Genomic DNA, 14,316 nt, shown 5'->3' on the forward strand with positions numbered 1-14,316 from the left:
GAGACACCCAGCAAAATACAAATAGAGTAACAGTGCTGCTGGAGATCAGGATTCCTCCTGCCTTTACACAGCACAGAGATTTCCACATTAGTTGCTGTCAGCATGGAGAACCCTTGACATTATTAGGTCGAAGAAAGGTGCTAATCCATCACAGAAAATGGCTCAGCACTTGATTTATATGCATTTATCTTTGCTCTGCACAAATGCTTTGTTCCTTATCCTTCTTTGAATCGGGCCAGCCTAATATATTGGCATCTCAATCATCATTTGGCTCCTACTGAGATGAAGAAGCAGTGATCGGGCCTGCAGGGCCGTAACAGTAAATCAATGATTTATTAGTAAGAATAGGGCAGGAAGGTGAAGAGGATCTTGAAGAAAATAGGTAGTTAGGAGGCTGTAGCATTTTTCTGTTCGTGTTTGATTGTTCGGCCCTGTAGAATTGTAAAACAGCAAAACCAAAACACAGCCAAGTATCCTCAGGTTTCAAAGCACAGTGTTAAAAACTTGATTCCTTTGTCTTTGTTTCTTATTATGGTGGTCTTGTTATTAACCCGTGAAGGTACATGTGGAAATTGAATGACTTTGCCCAGATAGCTACAGTGGATATCAGGTTCCATCGCGATTAGGAAGAAGCATGTCCAGCTCTGCTGGATCCCCCTTTGTTTATTGTGCCACTTGCAGGGAATGAGGTGAGTGGGAGGGAGACAAATGATGTTGGGGTTAAAGGATATCGAGTGTTATAAATTCCTCAAGACCCTGACCACCTATAGGAAAAACACAGTATTTCCAAAATAAGAAAGCAGAAGTGGCTCTTATTGGACTGTTTTCCTGCACTCTCCTATTCTTTCACTAATTTCTTCATCAGAGAATTTTGGGGGGTTTTTAACTCTTCCTTTCCCACCATCCTTCTCCATGTATCTGTTTCCAGCCTCTCTGAGTCTCCTGTGTGCTCCTTTCCCTTTCTGGTTGCTGTGGTATTTCTTTTTGGGGAAAAAAGATGGATCTAAATAAAAATTCAACTCGAAATAAGTCTGTGTTGGGGAGCACCTGGGTTTCAGACCCGAGTGATGCGTCCTGTCTCCTATTCCAATCTTTACTCCTATCTGCATTTTGAAATTCCCTAAATGGAGCTGCAGTGCAGTCACATTTTAGCCTTTACCAGCTTGTCCTGTTTTAAGAGAACAGTCTCTTATTCGAATTGTCGCTTCAATAATTTGGTGAAAGGAACAGAGTGCCATTTGAGGAAAAAGTATCCTTAGATAGTTGAGCCTCCACAAATCTGCATCTGCCATGGTTCTAGCGTTTGCTTTCCTCCATGACAAATTTGAAAACCCTTCTAAGACATTTTCTTGGCAATAGTCAAAGCTATTAATGTTACTAGGATATAGTGGTTGCATACAAACAGCTGGATCCAAAAAGTGATTACTGATGTGGTATGGGATTATTTATGTGGTATGGACCCTTGCTTTTCAAGTATTTCCATGCTGTGCATCTCTGCTACGCAGCAGTAGAGGTGCTGCATGTTGCCATAGGAGAGGAAATCGCAATGTAGAGCGACATAGTCTGGGTTCAGTAGAGATCCAACAACATAAAAAAATGAGTTTTATCTTATAGACTAATGAATACAGAAACTCTATAGACAGAAGGAGTGCTGTGATCATTTATTAAAAAAAAAAAAAGTTTTTTTCCAGCTATATTTTTTTTTTGTCAATGAAAGGATTTTCCTCTGAGAGGCAGTTTTCCTTTATTTTCTGAAGAATTGTAGGAAGGTTCTTTGTTATCTCAATCTTCACCACCAGTGTGTAAGATGCTGCCATAGGCATATCTTCACGTTTAGGAGCGGGTTTGTTCATTGTTGGAAACAGGCGCTAACTGAAAAGGCGGAGAGGAATGCAAAATAATAATAGCTCCCTGCTTTTTTGTTTGCAGTCAACTTGTGTCCTTCCTCAGGTCATCTTCTCTAGTGTGTTGCCGTGGTCCTGCTGTTTGAATAGCCCCTGACTATGACCATGGGCAAGTTATTTTAGTGCAGTATAATTCAAGATTACTTGAAAGATAAATGCTTTCCGAATTTTGAATGGTATTTAGAAGAGCGGGCTGCACAATCACAGATAAGCAGGTAGGCGCTCCAGAGTTTGTCCTCCACCTCAGGTCCTGCAGAATTTGCCAGCACTGAGGGGGACGGGGCTGAGCTGCTTTTCCAGCTAAAGTGAAAGAAATGCCACTTTGTTTTGCAGTTAGCACCGAGGGTTCCATAGTATTTAAAGAAAATTATTTTGGTTCTCTCTCTGGCAGAAATTGTGGGCACAAAATCACGACGTTATTTTTGCTTATTGTCTGTGAGAACAGCCACTTCTGTATTTGGAGCACTGGCTGCGCTCTTGCCAAAGCCCTTCTGGCACGTGTGTGCTCGCTCTCTGAGCTACACAGCGTTATTCCTCCTGGGGACACTGTCAGCATCTCTGTGTTTGTACAGTATTGTAGAGCAACGAGAACCTGCGTCGCTCTGAAAAATACTTTTTACTTCTGCCATAAGGCAATTTTTCCTGTTTTTTCATCATCTCACTTGAAGGAGGTCACCTCTACAAATAATTATGTTCCAAGTGTTGAGAAAATAATTGCGTGCTATGAAGTGGTGTAATTGGAAACTTGTGTGCAAGAAATCTTTAAGAAGATATCACACTGGCAAAAATTGACTGGGTTGAATGGTTGAATCCATTACAGGTGTGGTGCATAGGTGTAATAAAGATACCCAAATGTATTTTCCCTGTTTAAAAACAAAATAAAATGCAAGATTGAGATTCTAACTTTCATCCTCTATACAGATGCCATGTTAAATACTGAAACATGTGGTAGTGTTTGCAGATTCTTCAAAGAACCATGCCCATCCACTCTGAGCACTGTAAACATTGCTGCTTTTTATGCTTATGCAAAAAAGATGCTGTTCTAGAATAAAAATGTAGGCAACCTGGTTTTTCTTCTGAGCTATTTAGACTTATAAAACAATGCTGGGGATCCGTTAATCTGAGTGGTTTCCTGACTAAGTATTTAGATCTTAATGTAAATGGCTATAAATAATATATTGGCAGCAGCATTCCTTTGAAAATAAATTTCAAAGAGGTACTGTTTGAAAAGTGAATGCTTGCTTAGGGCAGTTATATTTAGAGCTCTAATGTACAAGTTATGCTTTTTATACAAACTATAAATGGCTACAACCAAGAAACTTAGACTTAGAAATGCGTTTGGCACTTATGCAATGAGAGAGACAGGCCAGAACCTTGTAGTGGAATCGTTGGGTTGGGTTTTTTTGGCTAGTTTTGCAAATATTGCCAAATTCTTACAGTGTTGCTACCCCTAAAGGGTACGTTCAAAAATAGATATTGTATCTACTCTTGTTTGTAACTTGTGTTGAGCCTTGAAAGGCTGAATGGTGGAAAGAGTACAAGCATGATGATGATGATGAGTACGTGATGGGGGGGGTAAGAAAGAAGAATGCAGATGCAGAAGTAGAGAGTAAAATAGGAGCTAGAAGCCAGAGCAAGCGGCATACAGCATGGAAAAAATCCAAGCGTGAATGTAGATGGTACGAGATGGTCCTTTAGTACCACACATAATGTGAGAGATAGGCTAAGGTGTTGCAAAGACTGAGGGCAAAATTCAGCAGTTGGTGAGTAAGTGGAATTCCTCAACTCCACTTCAGAGTCTTTAAACAAATTGGTCATTGTTGAAAAGCTCTCCGGCATGCTTTGATGTGAGGAAACGGAAAGTTGCAAAATGCTATCATTAGTAAGAGAATGGTTTGCTGTATTGTGGGGGAAGAAGCTGCCAAATACTTCCAAGTGTTTGTTTGAGGAAAGAAAAATTATGAGGAATAGCTTCTGTTCACAGAATCATAGAATGGTTTAGGTTGGAAAGGACCTTGAAGATCATCGAGTTCGACCCCCCCTGCTGTAGGCAGGGACACCTCCCACTAGACCAGGTTGCCCAAGGCCACGTCCAGCCTGGCCTTAAACACCTCCAGGGATGGGGCCTCAACAACCTCTCTGGGCAACCCGTTCCAGTACCTTACCACCCTCAAAGTGAAAAACTTCTTCCTAATGTTTAATTTAAACTTACCCTCTTCCAATTTAAAGCCATTCCCCCTCGTCCTATCACTACGTGCCCTCGTAAAAAGTCCTTCCCCAGCTCTCCTGTAGGCCTTTAGCGCTATCAAAATACTCCGAGAGAGTAAACCCTATCTAATGGCGCATGTCAAACACAAACGTTGTTATTTGTATGGTGGAGGTTTGTGTTTATCCTCGTCCCAAAACCTTGCACTCACTAAAGCTATTATTGGGCTGCAGGCAGTTTTAGGGTAAGAATGACAGAGCTTGTGATTCGTGAACTCCTCATGCATGCAAATGTTGGTGTGAGCAATTTACTATAGCTACGCTGACAAAAATATTGGAGATTAAACTCTTGATATCAAATCTACAATATACTGTGGTGGTGTTTTTTTTTTTCTTGTGACCTACCCGTGATACACCCGCCCGAAGTTTTGTGTTGTCTGGCAAGTGACTCAAGACCTGAATCATTTTGGTCTGCAGGCACGGTCTGCATGGCATCATCCTCGGGAGGCTCCAGACCTTCCCCTCTTGAGGTCAGATTTTATGGTCTCAGGACTGGGCTGTGTTTCACTTAGATAAAATTTCAATTTTCTATTGAGTGAGAGGTGCATATTTCACCCTGACAAAATCACAACTGCGCAGCTGTGAATCAGAGGGCTGGTGTTGCTGATAGCTAATGGAGACAGTCCTTGAGTTGTCTATAAAAGACCAGTCCTTTAGGAGCAGTAGTTGGGTTACTGTTGAGTTCCTATTTCCTCATGGCTTTTTTAAAATAAGCAGAGAAGAAACAGCTCTAATGATGCTCTGATATTTGCAGTCATTAACTGATGTAACTCCAGTGTTGATATTTATTATTAAGTGACTGCAGTTTCTAAAATTTTATTTTAATGGCGTGTTTGCTACAGCCAGGAGAGTCGTAACCAGGGTAGATTTTGCCAGGCAAGGGCTCACCTGTGTAAAGAAGTTGATGGGCAGGGGTCATGTAGAGTATCCTCTTTCAAAAGATTACTCTGGAATAGCTGAGAAGGGATTGCATGGGATTATTCTGGAGGACTGCCCTGGTCTGAATCTCCATCTAGACGTTCCCTAAGAAAAGGAACTGGGAGTGACGGAGGATATAAATTTACTATCCTCTTTTTGTTTGGCAAGCGTACAGATCATGGGATGTATAAATAGAAGAATTGAACGCAGGCAAAGAGAGGTCATTATGGCATGTACAAAGAGCTTAGTCAGACCACATCTGGAGAACTGGGCATGATTCAAAGACCATATTTCAGGAAGGACAGTGAACAATAAGGAATAGATTAGAAGAGGGTATTGTAGAGGGTATGAAGGCTCTAGCTAGTGCCTGCAGTTGCTGCAGTCCCACTGGTTACTCCAAATGAAGCTGGTTTTACTGTAAAAGCACCTAAATTGGAGACTTCTAAAGAATTCCAAGGGAATGGAGAAAGTGATATAAACCTCTTCTCCCTAAGCTTCCTAATCCCCACCGTAATGCCACTCTTCAGCTGTTGTGTCTCCCTCTCTCTCTCTCTCTCTCTCTTTTTTTTTTTAAATAGGTTTGTTTTTTAGCTTTCGTATGTTGTTTCTTGTATATATATGTAGTTTCTTCATAATTTCTTATGGTATTTATGCTGTGTTTGTCAGAATAACTGTCCCGATATTTTATCCACATCAGAATCTCTATTAGGCTTAAATCTATTTTGCCTTTCTTAACCCTCTCAGTTGGGTAAAGCTTCTCTTCTTGTATCATAAGCTCCATTGAGGTGGAATTACACGTTACGACAATATTGTATCCTTTCATCTCAGAAGTAGCTGTGTCTCAGAGAGCTTTGCGATTGTTGAAGGTAAAAAGGGCTATGTAAATGAAAGATGGACTGTTGCTAAGGGACAAAAAATGTGCTATTGACACATACGGGAAATGGGGACTCTGCTGAAATGTTGAGTAGCGTGAAGGAGTAAGATGAGAATGAGAAATGAAGCAAGAACACTGCTTCTGTCGTACCACTCTTAACAGGAATGAAGCAATATCCCCATTTTCCAGATAAGTGACCTGGGACACTGAGGCTGAGTAAAACTGTTGGGTTTTACACAGCTAGTTAATGCTGTCTTCTGCCTGTTGGACCACAGTCATTTTTTGGCGCAGGATTCTGGTTTTGTATTTCTTTCACAGTGTTCGTGATCTATTTATACCATGCCTCATAAAACTTTCTGTCTGTTTTTTCAGTGATATTTATAGCCCAATATGAGGTTTTCTCTTTAATGCGCCTTACTGGATCCTGAAAATAAGAGTCCTAGATCCGTAGGTGGTTTTATCTCTCAACCTAACATTACGGTCTAGCGTAGGTCTTTGCCTGTCCTCAAACCCTGTGTAGAAGATCCAATGCCTGGGAATGTGCAAAATTGTAATGGATCAGCCTAGTTTTAGGGACATGCTCTTTGACATGCTAGCGCGCACACTCCTTTTCAAAAGTAGCTGTAGTCATAGCACTAGGAAGCATTTACAGTTTATATTTATAGATCATATTCTCAAATGTCTTTTACTATGACATATAAAATAGGTACCATCGTTCTACAAACCTAGACTAAAGCTTCACAGTCATGCCATTTATTTCAAATCTCTCCGGGTTGTGAGAGCAATGGCTTTGTGTTGGCCAGTTTCATACAGGCAAGGTCTGATGGCACAGGAGTTCTGAACAGGGAGATCTGCGCTTTGCAAAGAGCTGATTCTGATGCGTGAGCTTGGTAGTTGCTGCTTCTCCTTTTGGCTCTGTTTCTCCATCTAAGAAATGAAAATGAGAACAATCACCATCTCATAAAAGTACTGATACCTTTTATCTTGTAAAGTATGCTGCTGCTGCTAAAGATAAAATTTGCTATGTTTTTGGCAGTCATTAAAATGTAAGTCAAGGATATGTTCCTTTGAGCTTATGTTCAATTAAGCACTTGAGGCCAAGCCAGGTTAGTGGTTGTCCAGAAGACCGCAGGGATATGGAAGTGGATTAATGACTCAATAAATACTGACTCAGTACTAAACCAAGGCCTTTCTCCTACATTTATAGTCATTTGCAATCCTGTATATCGCAGCTGGATTAAAAAATAATAGTTCTTATAGATACTTCCTACCTCGTCCCTTCCAACTTCCAGCCCAATTCCACCATCTTCATAGCAAAAGTGAGGCAAAGTATGTTGAACATTTCCCAGTGTGGGATGAAGACAGGGCATGGTTAGTTATGCAGGAGTAAGGGGGCATTTAAGTGTTTGTAGTGACGGTCGGTAGGCTTCTGCTCTCTCTGTGGCAGTGGTACAGCTGCTGTTGCACTGCAGAAGCTGCTTTTGGACCATGAGGTGCTTGAGTGACCTGGACCCCAGAAAACAGGTAGCGGATTTTGAGAGTGCTTTAAAACTCTGTTTTGGGGTATTTTGATAATTTCAGTCAAGCAGTGCCTGTTGACATTGAGCTACGTGAAAGACCAGACTGCGTGCTTTAAGACACCGCACCTCTGATAACATTGCTGAAGTCCAGGCAAACTGCATTTGTTAATTTGAAGGCCACATTGTCTCTATGAGCAGTTAGACCAAGACCAGGGAGCCCACAGAGGGCTGTGTGAATCCACCAGATCTGTCCAGAAGCGTCTGATTAGGACAGCAGCTCTTTGATGGGGAGATTCAGCTGAGCACTTGCAGAAGATTTAGAGATCTCTCTCTTCTTGAAGATCCTCCCTTTTCTGCTTTTCCTCCTGGTTTCAATTATAGTATTATTGTTTAATGTGGATGCAGATACAAGCAACTGTGTTTGATTTTTCTTACTGCTGACAGAGACAAACTGAAAGAGATGCCTGCCTGCTTTATAGCAGAAGCCACATTATTTTCCTATATGTTAGCAATTATATGCATTGTTCCCTGATCACAAGTCTTTCTCACAATCTATAGCATGACTGTAGTTGATTATAGAGCCTGATGTGTTTAGATTCAAGTCAGTTATATCAGGAAGACTTTGCTTGCCTGTTTTTTGGGGGTGGTGGGAAGCATTTGTTTATATTCTGTCAGAATGATTCTGTCTCATTTCATAAAATAAAGGAGAGTTGAGCTTTTCTAGCGGTGGTAGTTCGGTGAGAAGAAAACAGAGCTCCAGGAATTGGCAGTAATTCTAGGTGGTGCCCTGTACTCTGAATTGATTGGCAAGAGGGAACTGCAAGGCATTGTGTTGCTCGGTAGAATGGGAAACAAAGAAGGAGGAGAGCCTTGAATGCTCCTTGCCATGAAGAATTACAGGACTTTGTGCAAGGTGACAGCCACCCTGATGTCATGGCCAAATTCTGATGTGGGAACTGCAGTTGCAATTGGATGAGGTTTTTACCAAGTCCGTTGAAATCAGTGGGATTTGGCTATTCGCTTCAGTGGAGCCAGGTCACCGCTATCTGCCTTCAAAACTTTGGCTTTCCAAATCACTGCTCCGTTCACTAGGATCAGCTATCGTTCCTGCCTCGCGGAACATTTCTTACAGAATTCATCATAAGCCAAACATTGCAAAAGTACGCTGCTGCTGGAGACTAAGACCATTTTTTCTTTATGGTTTCATAATACATTTTTTTAGCATATTCACAGCAGTTCCGATTTCACATATGTGGCTTTTTGCAGTATTAGGAGCTTTTAGAAACAACTTCTACCATAAAAAGATGATCCTGAATTTTCTGAGGGCTTTTGTTTCTGGTTGGCTTGGCCAAATAGTTACTTGTTTCCTGTTGTTCTAATTTGTGTTACCGTAGTGCTCAATAATGATTTCCACTGTTTTAGGTGCAACACTAAGACAATACACAGAGAGAATCCTTGCCCAGAGAACCTGTTTTTATTCTGGCCAAAGGGGTGAAATCAATACACATTGTATTGTCTCATAGACTTTACTCGGTTTATCAAAAAAAAAACCCAAACCAAAACTACTGACATGGAAAAAGTGTCTTATGGTGTATGCCCCTGTCCCAATTCTATTCCTGAATCTTTGCCTAACCTGTCATGAATACAGGCAGTGTGTCTCTGAACTAAGGGAGTTAGTATCCTGGGCAATTTCCGTGAGACAGAATTCAGACAGCAGAATTCGTGTGCTTTCCAGACAAGTCCCTTTGGCCCTTTGCCACTCATGAGTGGCCACATCGTAACCTCCAGACATCATGCAAGTGTTTTGAAAGTCATCAAATGGCTAATGAGTTAATCACTAGGAAGTTGTCTCACAACATGAAGCATTTAGATTAAATTAGAGAAAGCACAGAGAAAATCATTACAGCAAGGTAAAAATCATGACTAGTCCTTTTTCATGAAAGTAACATGCAAACAGCATGAAGTGTGAAGGTAACGTGGGTACTTCAAAAATTACTTGAAATAAAGTTTTTAAATGTTCAAATCTTAAAATTCAGGTAAAAGTCTGCATTTGCTTGGATCATCATACCAAAAGAGCAGAACTTGATGCCAGCCTCTGAATTATGGTGGGACGTTGAGGGTTCCTTATAGAAGTTGCCTTGCTTGAGGACTGGACTGATTGCCCGGCTCGGGGGAATCACGCTGAGCTCTGCACAGCCCTGCCGCTCACGGGAGCGGTCGCGGTATGGCCAAAGCTCTCAGCAGAACTGCTGCACCTCTTAAAGTAGAAAGATGTCCAAGAGTGTGAACAGACTTTTCCCTGGACCTAGCTCAGACTGTGGAAGCATTTTCAGTTGCTATTAAAAAGCATCAAATTACAGACAACAATTTCAAAATCTTTAGGCAAGCAGAATAATTTGAGTTTAAGGAACTACTTAACTGGAATTTCACCCAGTCGTGACTGCCTTTTAAGGCCATTGGCAGCAAATGCCCACGAACAGGTTTCGTATATTAACTGAGGTAGAATAAATATGCCTTTTTTTCCAGCTGCTATTTCAAAGGCTATGGGAAGATCAGAATCAAATTGTTATCCAGCCATGTCTTAATTGCAGCGCTACAAACGTGCTTTCAATTGGGCTGCTACAGGGTATTGCCTGATGCCATTCTAGAGAGGTGACTTCTTAGGTCCTTGTGCTCTTGAGGTTTGATCTAAGCCACGCTCAAATTAATAGGCTCTCACTAACTTCACGTGGGCTTGGATCCCACACTTAAAATCCTGGTTAATTAAAAAAAAAAAATAAAAAATCAGGACCAGAATGCCAGGGTACAGCCAGGGATGTGTAGGAAACACAACATAGCCCACATCAGAGCAAATATTGTAAAACCAATGGTGTGCATGCCTGAATGGTTCATCCCTGCACAGTAATTACGTGCTGTTTCACATTGTTGTTTTGTGGGGAAAACACGTTCTTGAATGTCAGGAAATAAATAGGCAGTTTTAATGCGATTTCAAACAGGGAGAGTGTTTTGACATGCATTGATTTACTTCAGTTACGGTTTTGCTTATTTAGCTAACCATTATTAAAACCGGTATTGCCACAAATACGAAAATACAGAAATGCGAATGCCAGATCCAAATAGAAATTGCCCTTATGGTTTATGCCAGTATAACACCTTTTGACTGCAAGCTTCTTGAGTTGGGTGGGAGGAGAGCAGGTACCACCATTTGGGGCACAAGTAGTCATCACAATGCCATTATCTCTGTTATCAAACAACGTGTTTTTAACTGGTATTCAGTTGTGTTCCTAATTATAATACTAGTGGGCAAAGCTTGACTGCAGATGTCCTTGTGCCTGAATTTCTGATCTGAAGAGCAAAGAGGATGCTTTTCCAACTCCATGCAGTTACTGGAAACATATCGAAGAGGAAATCCCAATTAGTGTGCTGCAAGGCGTAATAACTGTGGGGTACGGTTCTACATTGCCACCCGTTTGGTCACGGCTCTGTCTTTCTCAAAAGCAGTGTCAAGAGGTGTGTCTTCTCATTCCCAGGCCTGCTCGGACCTAATCGAGACCTGCCAGATGTGGGGAGCCTTTGTGAAATCTTACATGTATGTAATGAGGGCCTGATTCATACCCCACTGCCATCCCAGGGAAAATCCCCAGTGGCATCATCGGGCTTTGGCACGTGGCCAGAGTCTCGGTAACTTCCTTATTTCTCTCTCCTACGTAGGGGATATTCCTCAGCTGTACCAAGGCAGATGAGAACATAAATCTTGTCCACAACTATCTGGTATGAGTAATTTTTCCAAAAGTAAATAAATCATCCCTGTTTCCTCTCACCCACAGCACCTGGCAAACTGTTAACTGAAAAACTGAGAAAATGTTGTCTCGTTTGTGAGCCAACTTAAATCATTCTACAAATCTTTATTTTTAATTCCTTGTTAGAAAATAGAACCAATTGAAACTGGCTGGCAGAGGAAATGTGCCCCCCCCGCCTGGCTTAGTAATGTAACTGCCAGTTTCTGTTTTCGCCTCTGTAGAATTATATGCCTCTATTTGAAACTTTTGACAACTCAGTCTATTTTCATTCTCCCTCTGCCATAAATTCAATCCATATGTCTTAAAACATCCTTTCATAGCTTTAACATGGAAGAGGAAGTGGCTTAGGCTCTGTATAGGAGGCTACAGCGTATTTAAAGCAAGCTCTTCTCGTTTGCATGCATCACTTCTGTTAGCTCTTAAAGCCTCGACTTCCTAATTATTCAGGTTACAAAGGGCATTGGCAGAGTTTTCTCCATTAACTAACAGTGATGTACAGTGAAGAAGCACAACGGGATAAATCATTCCCTTATCCTGAAAACATCCAGGAAGTTTTTGATGCAGCCCTTGGCGTTACCACCAAGCAGGATGCAAAGAGGATGTGAAAAGGGTTAGGAGAGATCAATTCGGCATAAAATTTCAAAAGAAAACATCAAGACAAAGAAACAAAGCTCTTGCACAATGCACTGCCGTTCAGCTGGCAGGGTTTTGTTTGACAAGAATACACAGCACCTACGTGACAGGAGGTCACTGCAATAGGAGTAAAGTATCTCCACATCTAAGGCTGAACCGGGGTCGGAAGGTGAGTGTGGGAAGGAAATGTGGGTCTGAGCTGAAATACATTGGTAAGGCTGTGCGGGGATCAAAGTTGAAAAATCAAAAATACAGGATGCAGCAGGGTAAGAGCATGGGCAGTCGTGGCTGTAAGCGTCCTCATCTGAAATCACAGAAAATTTGGGATGGGGTATGCTACTGGAATTGCGGGATAGATCCGTAATTAAAAATATGGTAGCAACGAGGGTAAGGGAGTACTGGCTGAGTGGATTGCAAAAGGCTTTTCGGAGTCCCCTCTACACTGTGGATGCAATGTCATGCTGTGTTCCATCAGGTCCACTCTCCCAGCCCAGCCTCAGGCGTGTGTCCACACTCCCTTCATCGCATTCCCACCCTTACCTCTGTGCCACATGGAGCAATCAAGTGGCCAAAGGGTGACAAAATTCAGCTTGCTCTTTTGAAGAGAAACTATTCTCTACCTGAAAGAAGGTTGTAGCAAGGTGGGAGTCGGTCTCTTCTTCCAAGAGATAGGACAAGAGAAAACAGCCTCAAGATGCACCAGGGGACGTTTAGGGTGGGTATTATGAAAAATTTCTTCACCGAAAGAGTTATCAAACATTGGCACAGGCTGCCCAGGGAAGTGGTGGAGTCACCATTCCTGGAGATATTTAAAAGACAGGTAGACGTGGTGCTGAGGGACATAGTTTAGTGGTGGACTTAACAGTGTTAGTTTAATGGTTGGACATGATGACCTCGAAGGTGCCTTCCAACCTAGACGATTCTATTCAACTAATGGATTTCTGGGAGGAAAGCAGGGGAGGCAGTATTTTTTTGGATCTCTATGTTGCGCTGATATGCATTGCGGCTGCAGATCTGCCGTGCTCAACCAAAGCTACTGAGTGAAAAGGTTGACTGGGGGGAGGTGAATGACTGCCCCTTTCAGAGACCGCCTGTGTCTTAATGTGAAACGGTATGCCAAGTTTTTTGTAGCCTCCCCGGTCTTCGTTGCCATTCCCAGCCAATTCACCCAAATGATCTCGAATGTGCCAACAATGCAAATGAGTTGTCGGGATATGCGTAGAAGTATGATGGGGTCCCAATTACAGCTACACAAAACTGCTTGCAAATCTGTCGTTCTGCTCAGTTACTGTGCAATAAAGCTCCTGTGTGCAAGAAGGTGAAATGGAAAGAGAGTGTGTGTGTGTGGTGAATGCGTGTGTGCGATGTAATTATCTTTCTAATCTCACAGAGGGGTGATTTATAGAGATGAAAATATAGCCAACCTTAAAACTTGTGGGCGTAGTTTGGCGTATCCAAAGGTTCGCACATGTAGAAACCACCGTCTGTGCACGCAGGTTCAAAGACCTGGCATAGCCCACGGTTTTGTTTTCAGAGTTGCAAAGATAGCAGCTCCCATTTACCTTAGATGGACTTGAGATTGTCTTCCACACCTCTAAAAATCAGGCCTTTATATCTAGCAATCTGCATACAGCTGTTCAAAACCAAGCTGTCTGTGCACAGCCGAGTTGTTGTATAAACAATATTAGAGACTTCACTAAAGCTTTTCATGTAGTTTTATCTCAAATGCAATTTGTTTCTAGTTTTTCAAGGCTGTAGAAACATCCACCCTTACTCCTTGGAGCCTGGTTTCACCGTTTCAGCCATTCCAGTGGTATTTACAGCACTGCTTGATTTTATTTGAACTGTTCAAAAGACCTCAAGTCCCCCAAGAATGGTACAAACGTGTTCAAATTCTCTATCGCTCCTATCAGGAGAGACTTGCTTTTCGGCTCCTGTAAGTTCACGTGTCAGAGGACTGTTCTTTGCTCTCGTCCCCAGGTGTGCTGTCCCTGCCTGCCTACTTCAGCCCGTACAACGATGGCTCTGTGTGCAGCGATGGACGGGCCGATGCTTACGCCCAGCTGGAGCTCCGAACTTTAGAGCAGTCTCTGTTGGCAACTTGCGTTGGAAGCATCTCTGAACTGAGTAAGTTTTGGATGTAAGCGAACGTGGGTTTCTTTCAGGGAAGCAGGAGAGCCATCCCTCTGCTATTGAGGTCAGTGGGAGTGTTGCTGTTGTTGACAGCGTGAGCAGTATTTGGCTAATGCTGTGTGAGATTTAATTGTCTCGTGGTGCTGTTTATGAAAATCAGGTTGTTTCATTAAACTACTTTATATTTAATTCACCTTGGAGATGTACAAGACGCTTTTCTAGCCTTTTGGTAGTTAGTGGTGTCAGTGCCAACAGAAGACGGATACTTT

General features: G+C 42.1%; 1 protein-coding gene across 1 annotated transcript in view; it reads left to right on the plus strand.

Annotated features, from left to right (window-relative positions):
• ABTB2 (ankyrin repeat and BTB domain containing 2) overlaps window positions 1–14,316 on the plus strand; it is a gene marked incomplete at both ends in the record, with an annotated part of 133,272 nt that overhangs the window by 69,876 nt on the left and 49,080 nt on the right. Inside the window, one exon of the mRNA XM_082485456.1 lies at window positions 13,895–14,041. Coding sequence (XP_082341582.1) covers window positions 13,895–14,041 — 147 coding nt within the window. The remainder of the gene's footprint in view (window positions 1–13,894; window positions 14,042–14,316) is intronic.

The sequence above is a fragment of the Vanellus vanellus genome (assembly GCF_965231255.1).
Source record: "Vanellus vanellus genome assembly, chromosome: 6".
In the NCBI taxonomy this organism is placed as follows: Eukaryota; Metazoa; Chordata; class Aves; order Charadriiformes; family Charadriidae; genus Vanellus; species Vanellus vanellus.